The sequence below is a fragment of the Engraulis encrasicolus genome, chromosome 20, assembly GCF_034702125.1.
Source record: "Engraulis encrasicolus isolate BLACKSEA-1 chromosome 20, IST_EnEncr_1.0, whole genome shotgun sequence".
In the NCBI taxonomy this organism is placed as follows: domain Eukaryota; kingdom Metazoa; phylum Chordata; class Actinopteri; order Clupeiformes; family Engraulidae; genus Engraulis; species Engraulis encrasicolus.
In genome coordinates, this window is record NC_085876.1 from 32,194,379 (window position 1) to 32,203,085 (window position 8,707).

At 43.8% G+C, this 8,707-nt stretch overlaps 1 protein-coding gene across 2 annotated transcripts in view; it reads left to right on the forward strand.

The window, feature by feature from the left end:
* The window catches only part of zdhhc18b (zinc finger DHHC-type palmitoyltransferase 18b), a 25,889-nt gene extending 23,855 nt beyond the window's left edge, over positions 1–2,034 (forward strand). For both annotated transcript variants that reach the window (XM_063185787.1, XM_063185786.1), the window contains exon 10: positions 429–2,034. In XM_063185787.1, the coding sequence (XP_063041857.1) occupies positions 429–1,676 (1,248 nt within the window). In that variant the 3' untranslated portion in view covers positions 1,677–2,034. The remainder of the gene's footprint in view (positions 1–428) is intronic.
* The last annotated feature ends 6,673 nt before the right edge of the window (positions 2,035–8,707 follow it).

An 8,707-nucleotide genomic window follows, 5' to 3' on the forward strand; every position in this document is an offset into this window, starting at 1 on the left:
TGTGTGTTCTGTTTTTGTTTCTCTCTTAGCGGAAAGTATGGATAATCACCATAATAAGATGAATGTGTGTATGCTCTGATTGTCATCTTGTAATGATCTTTTGTCTGAAACTATTTTCTCTCTTTTTCTTCCTTTTTCTCCCTCTTTGCCTTTCCTCCCTGTCACCCCTCTCGTCTCCTGATTGGTTTGAAATCATCGCCATCCCTTTTTTTCCCTCTTTCATCTGTTCACCTCATTTTTCTTTTCTTTTCATCTTTAATTGTAATCTGCTTCCCAAATTCCATCTCTCATACCGACTTCTCTTCCTTTTCTCCTTCCCTCTCTTTATGCCTTTCATCCAAACATCAATCCATCTATCCCTCCACACCTTCATCTATTCCTCCTTTCTTCCATCCATCCATCCACCCCTGCTCTCCTCTGCTGCGTAGGCCAATAAACTCCTACTCGATCCACCGTCCTCCTCCACCTCTTTCACCTCCTCCCTCACCCCCTCCTCGCTCCCTAAGACCAAGCCTTCCAAGCCCAGCACCGCCACTGCAGGCACTGCGAAGTCCTCCATCAAGGGCTCCATGAAGACCAAGAGTCCCGTGAACGTGAAATCCAAGAGCCCCCTCAAGCCCGCCGACAGCTTCGACAGCAGCGGCGGTGACGGTGACGGCGACTCCTCCTGCCCCCGGCCTCGCACCAGCTCCGCCCCGGCTCCCCTGGCCGCTCCGGAGGACATCAGCGCCGCCATGGGGCCTCTGAGTCCAGACTCGCCCCGGCCGCCAATCAGGCCGCGGCAGGGCAGCACTGGTCCCACAGGGAGAGGCGGCAGTAACAACGCCAGTGGTCGTCGCTCTGGTGGTGGTACTACCAACACTGGTGGCAGCACCGGGTACGCTGGAGGTAGAACAGGCGGTAACCATGGTGGAAGCGGCCGTCACCAGGGTGGTAGTAGTAGCAGCAAACAAATGTCCAGCCCTTCCAAACCTTGCAGCCCGGCTGCAAAGCGACAGACCAGTACTGGTGCTGTAGGAAGAGGTGGAGGTCCAGGTGGTGGTAGTGGTAGTAGTGGTAGTAATGGTGGTAGTCCCAATGAGGAGGGCGGTAACAACAATGGTGGGAATGGCAACATCTCAAGCCCAGCCAACAAACACAGAGTGGCCAGTAGCGGTGGCAGCGGCAGTGGTGGTGGTGGTGGTGGTGGCGGCGGCGTCACCAATAGCAGCAGCAACAACAGTGGCATCGCCAACACCTCCAGCCCCGCCGACAAACGCAGAGTGTCCAGAGTGTCCAGTAACAGTGGCGGCGGCGCCGTCACCAATAGCAGCAGCAACAACAGTGGCATCGCCAACACCTCCAGCCCCGCCGACAAACGCCGCCACCATCACCACCGCAGTGCCAAGCGGACCAACTCTGCCCACAGCTCCCACGCACACTCCTCCCAAACACACAGCCACCACTCCCACACGCACACGCACAACCACACACACAACCATGGGAACGGCCACGCTCACAAGCCTTCCAACGGAGCCCCCGCCCTGCCTGCCGCTGCTGGGCCTCAGCAGGCAACGCTGGCCCCTTCGCCCTCCCCCACCACCTCAACTCCTACTGAGGGGCGCAAGCGCAGCAGCAGCGGCAGCGGCCATCGCAGCCGAGAGAACAGAGAGGGCAAACTCATCTCGCAGCACTGACAGTGAGCGTGTGTTTTTGTTTGTGTTCGTTTGTGTGTGTATGCGAGTATGTGTGCCACCGTATGCTGGTGTGTTTGTGTGTGTGTTCAGTGTTGTGGCGGGCAGATTTGGCACAGTACGTGGCACAGAAGAGGATACAAGCACCACCTGGGCAACCCTCTGTGTCGCTGTCGAGCACTTGCGTATGTATTCCTCAAGGAGGCACTCTTCTTGGAACGATCTCTGTTGAACAGTGGACAAGTTGTTCTCAAATGGATATTTCAGTAGTTTAAATCAGTATGATAGACTTAAGTGGTGACAGTTACACTTGTTGTGACTGGCTGCTCAGATGTAATCTTGCACTTGTCCTGAAAAGCACACTGGGATACGTATTGGTCTCCTGTGAACACGGGGGACACTGGTACATGAGGTGCTCCTACAGTATGTGGAGGCTGCAATAAGACTGAACTGTGCCAAGCTTGAAAACAGGTGTGTACAGTATGTGTGCGGCCATACTGTATGTAAGGATTCTTCCGTACATGTATGCGTTTGTTTTTTTAAAATCATTTGATAACGACTCCTGAAGAACAACAAAGGAAAATGAAGTAAGACACAAACTCAACTCATACACATCATTTTGAGCTTATAAACGACAATTCAGAACAGCAATAAGTCAACAGTACAAGTATTAAGACTTTTTACGGTACAACTCAGCAGGGTAACGATAGCGTCAATCGGCAAGGTCGCAGAAGCAACATAAACAATGAGAAAAATGTTCAACCTTTTTTTTTTTTTTCGTGTGAATGACTTTGAAGAAGAGCCTGGGTAGGCTACCTCATGGTTCCTCTCTGCCCCCAGCTCTGATAATAACATGTTATATCTTATATGCAAAACTTCATCATTGATGCTCATCGAATGCATGGACGGATATCATATACTAGAGACGATCTCAATAATTAGCTTGCTATCCTTCCTTGACTTCTTTATCAACATAAATGACATGTAATGGAAATGCATGGAACTGATCTCAAAGGCATCTGAAAATGATGACTCGTATTTGTACTTGCATATGTATGGTATAGTATGTAATACGGTATCCAAAAGCAGCGTTTAAACAGCTGGACTGAGCTATCTGCTAGGCTATCTCCTGCATGGACTTCCACACAGTCAATTTTTTTCCGGTGTTAATTCAACACTCAGTGCATCCAATTTAACACTAACTTCAACATTATCATTTTACATCACATTACACTTAGCTGACGCTTTTATCCAAAGCGACTTACAGGTGTTTACAGGGTATTGGTTACAGTCCCTGGAGCAGTGTGGGCCGCCATGGAGTGAGATAGGGAGTGGGAGGGGTGGCATTCAGACCGGCAACCCGATCTGATCTTAAGTCCATCTCCTCAACGATTAGGCCATGGCTCCCCCACACTCTTCTAGTTGATTGTACTCTGCAGGTGTTGAATTAACATTGCACAAGTTACTGTGCATATGTAAGGACCTGATCGGTTTCTTCATGTGATCGAGGTGCACCGAAAACTAACCAAAAGTCCTCATTATGCAGTGGTTTCCAAACTGGGGGTTGGGACCCCCAGGGGGGTCACGAACAAAAGGGACATTGCATAACAACAGGAAATCCACAGGTTAACAGCTAACTTAATTCCATAGCTTGGTAAGTAACGGTATTGACTTGTTTAGCTTTGCTGCCTTGTGGATTTCTAGCAATATTACCAGACAAACTGTTAATGGGAAATCCAGCAATATTTGCAAAATTGCATTTTTTTTGTCCATTTATATTGCTTTTCCATTACTAGTTTGTCTGCTAATATTGCAAGAAATATTCTTTGAGAAAAAATATTCAAGTCCAAATGGGGGACCCTGCTAAAAAAAAGTGTGGGAACCACTGTGATAATGTAGGCTCCCATATGCAGGGGTGCCACTAAAGGGGTTGGGGGTGGGGGATGATCCTGGATTTTGGCAAAGGACGCGCTCAACGTCTTGGAAAAACGAAAGTCTTTGGGTGCGCGATAAAATGTATCAAGTTAAGGAAGAAAAATCTGCACTCACAAACTGCGTCTCATTATTTATTTATATTACCACCATGTCCAAAAAGCAAACGCGTTTCGGCTATCAAGCCTTTTGACCATGCACTGATGAAGGCTTGATAGCCGAAACGCGTTTGCTTTTTGGACATGGTGGTAATATAAATAAATAATGAGACGCAGTTTGTGAGTGCGGATTTTTCTTCCTTATCTTAGGATGATCCTGGGCCCTCATTTTTAAGGGCCTTCAGAGGACCATGATATGGTTGGGGTGGGGGCCCACTATTATTTTCAAGGGGGTCGACAAATTTCTGGCAGCACCCTTGCACATGCAGTATCTATACGTTTTAATTTTGTGTTCTGGGGGGGGGTTGATCCATGTGCTTCTTTCTGTTTCTGTTTCTATTTGTGCTTGTTTGACTGCTTTGTTTGAATGAGAAGTGATGATCTTCTTTGGCAGTTTTTTCTCTCCCTTTTTTATTCTCTTCTGAGAGAAACAGAGGGGGTCGCTGTTTGTCAGGAGTAACTATGGAACTCAATGAAAGTTTTATAGGGAACACTTTCTATGAAGCATGTAAAACTAAGAACTTATTTATAAAGTATTGCAAAGCCTTCATAAAGGATATTAGTGATTGATATTACATTACAACTATTTATAATCATAACTGCATTTGTAGGGCAGGCAACACTTTATGAAGATGAAATATGGCTTTTAGAGTATTAATTCCTTATGAATTACAACTTGGAGTATGTGCAAATAGCCTACTGTACGTCATGACTGAATGTTGAGCCTTTATGAATGTGTTGAAACGAGTTCAAGATTCATAGAAAGTGTTCCCTTGTTTATGTTGTAGTAGATTTTTTTACCTGTAGGATGTTAGGATAGAAAAGAGTATCAAGAAAAGATGGTATAGAGTCAGACAATAGCCTCATGTAAAAAACAAAACAAAAACAAAGCCAGGTGACTGCGTTTAAAATACAGTCTCTTGGAAATGTTGCCACAGTGCCCCTTTTAGTGTCGGGACTTCAGTGATTCTCATGCCACAATTGAAATAATGAGGTCTTCTTTTCCATTTTACAATTTGTGTTATTTATTACAATTTATGTTATTCTATTGTGTTCATTTTGCATTTGTGTCCCCCAGGCTTTGACAAAGTCAAAGTCATCTATGTATTTGAAAGGAATGAGATAGGTGATGAATGTTGAATGTTTGGATGACAAATGACAATCTTTGTTCTTGCGTATGCAATATTGCAGCTTTGTATGAATTTTTGCCTGAAGTCTTTAACCCATAACCCCTCCCTCTTCCCTTCCTTTTGAGCCTCAGCGTTATTTTGCACAGGGAAACGCAATGAGCCAGCCCAGAGACCTGCCGGGTATTCCAAGAACATGGTTAGGTGATAAACCTGGCTCAGTTAACCGACAGGAAGTGGTAAACCTGATAATAGATACACTGTAAAACATTGCAATCCAGTGAAATGTAAAAAAAAGTTACAGTAGTTCCCCTGTTGCCTTAAGTTTGTAAGTTAACTCAACTCGAGAGTTTTCGAGGCTTTCTCAAGTTGAGTTAACTTACAAACTTAACGCACCAGGGCAACTTACTTTTTTGCATTTAAATGACTGTGATGTTTTACATTGTAGCCCACAGGTATCGTATAGTAGAAAAAAAATGACTACAGGCTCTTCTGTTAGAAGACGTTTCCAAGTATGTGGTTATTTTTTGAAAATTAGTTGGTTTTGGCTCCTCATTTAGGACACGTAAACAGAGTTTTAGAATGTGCAATTTCAAAACTCCCATCCCATTTATCTCATTTTGGGGGCTAAAACCTACCTTATTTTTATCCGCATTTCGCGTTTTCACGTAAATGGATTTAAAAAAATATCCAAATTTAAAAATATCTGCATACGTGTAACCAGCACCTGAGATTAGACTAACCCAGGTTTAACTGAACCTGGTTTACAACTGAGCCAGGTTCTTGGAATTCTCCCTTGCTGGGCGTTAGGTAATTTGACACAATGTAGAGTACTGTACTGTATAGCGGATGTGAATTGTAGTGCACTGCACCACGTAGAGAGCTTGTAACCGATGACTATTTCACAGGTGGACCTGTGAGGTGGATCATTACACGCACATACTGTACACACAACCCTATTAGTATGTCACAACATCATCACCTCATATACCTGTTTCTCACCTCATTGTTTTGTTAGATGTTTGTCTGAAGGTGTTGATTCTGGATTTCGAAAGTGAAAAGCCTTGTTGCATATTGAAAGCTGGAAAACCTGCTGATTGTAATAAGCTCTCAAGACAGGTATGACCTACTCAGTTAAGTCACCTGTATAAGACGGTAAACGTGGCCAGGTATTCAAACCTTATACTCAGGATTGACACCTCGGGTAATGTTCATATGTTTGGATTGTAAGTGCGTTCAAGGAATGCTTCCCCTCCCTATGCATTCACTTTTCTTTTGTCATAGTTTCCTCAAGGGCTTGTCCATGATATCAGTTCTTCTCTAAAGAATAAAAAAAAACTGAAGAAATGTGTTCCATTGTTTGTTTGTGACTATTGCTATTGTACTGTAATGTGAAATTATGATTGTAAATTGAATGGTCATGGTCATGATTTTTTACACTGGACTGTAATCTGCTGCATAACCACTGGGAGGCACTACTCACAACAAAATGGAGAGCCGTCCTCCACTGTTGTGGAAGTCCTGATGAAGCATTGCACGAAAGTAATTCATCCAAACACCTCCTTTCCTTTGTCCTCCCACCGTGTGCCTTGTTGTTGAATTTGGTTGTCAGTTTTTATTTTGGACATCCTTAAACAAAATGCATATGGATAACATATATCTGACTGGAAAACATGTTGCATACTGTAGTAGAATATTCACTTCTGTTTATTTGCCAGACCCAATTCACATAAAACAGATTGTACAAAGACCCGATCTCAATACAGACTAGGGCGATCAAACAAAAACTACATAAAACAGTGATGATAATAATACAAAAAAATAAACAAAACTAAAAAAAATATACAGACATTTTATCCAGTGCACCCTCAGCCTGGGTGTGCACAGTTGGATTTGAGAGTGCCACCATGATGTTTTTGGAAGAATCCTCCAGTGTTGTGTAGTGCACGATGCATCTTTAAAGAATAGAGCACTTGAGGGTAGTTTCTAAGAGGTGTGAACCAGCCACAGATCTGAGGTATGTGATCTGCCCTTTTTCATACTTTTACTCTGTATGCTGTCCAATGCTTGACAAGCTGGGATCGTTGCCAGAGGGAATGGATTTATTTTTAAGGCAAATATCACACTAAATGACTTAACACAATATCTGAAAATACTTAACTTAGTTTTGAACTATATTTAAATGGTTCCCACCACAACGCCTCTGAAAAAAAGTTAATCGTAATAAAAACATCTGGGAAAAATAGAGATTAAATATGTGGTGGTGTCTGGTCTGTATCAACTACAATGGAAGTGATACACTCAAATTCCATCTTTATGTTTCTCTTAAGGTTTTTCTGAGGACTTTGATAAACACTCATCTGTGGCCAGAGATTACTATCTCTGCTTGTTTTGCCTTGTTTAGTCTGTCTGCTGATACAGTCAGAGAAATTAGTGCCCCCTTCATGCTTTTTTTCCCTCTGCTCTCATCCTCTCTTTCCTAAACGTGAAAACGTCCTTGGGTATGAAAATGCAGACATGCTTTCGCAATTATATCATTAGAGCTGTGAAACGGCAGTGAAATTAGCTGAAATTGAAACCGCCATGTTCCTCAGCTGTGCCAGTAGCCCCACCGAGCCCCATGGCTTTGCTTTGCTGATACAAGCCTCTTTTTCACTCAGACGTAAGCTATTCAGTCATCTTTTAAAATCAACACCCCGGCTCTTTAAACAAAGTAATTAGGGGCCTTGTGTGTGTTTTTATCAAAGATTGCAGCCATACATCATGTTCAAAACTGTCAAAAGGTTTCCATAAACACGATATCATTTTTTAAGCATATACTGCCTTGTGGGAAGATTTCATATTTTCAGAGTTTGGAAAATTGGGAAAGAAGAACACTCAATTTCACATCTCTGACATTTTGAGAAGACGTCGTGAGGAGGAGGAGTGCGTGAGAGGGTTACGAAGGCTGGCTGAGGTAAGAGAAAGAAGTTGCGGCAAAGAAGTGGAAGTCAAAGGTGAGGCTAAGTGGAGCACATATTTCTGTCTCCTCTCCTCCCATTCATTCCCTCGCTCCCCACCTCTACTACCCCTCCGTCTCTCCCACTTCTATCCCCCTCTCCACTCACTCTGGCCTGTTGGGGCAGGTTGTAGCCTGTCGCCGCACTGGAGTGAAGGCAGTGCTCTAGAACGTGTGCAGCCAGGGGTTACACCTGGGACAATCCATGTGTGCGTAATGCAACCCTTCATGACATATACAGTACACACACACACACACACACACACACACACACACACACACACACACACACACACACACACACACACACACACACACACACACACACACACACACACACACACACACACACACACACACACACAGTACACCTATTGTACATTTACACACGCAACCAGATATACTGACATACTGACATATGTATAGATAACCCATTCATAGCATTCACACACACACACACACACACACACACGACATAGTGTAGATAGACACACATATAGATAACCAATTGCAGACACGCACACGCGCCCACACACACACACACACACAAGACATAGTGTAGATAGACACACACATATAGATAACCAATTGTAGACACGCACACGCACACACACACAAACACACACACACAGAAACCTCTGACCAGAATGCTGAATGGCATGTATTTGCATTTTTCATGGCTGGATAGTAATCAGGCTGCAACAAGAGCTTTTGAATGCAACCAGAAGGATAAAAGAAAGAGGCCAAGAAGACTGACTTCTGACTGACTGGAAAAAAAAAGATCCTAACATACAGAAAGCACGACATAATGATCCACAC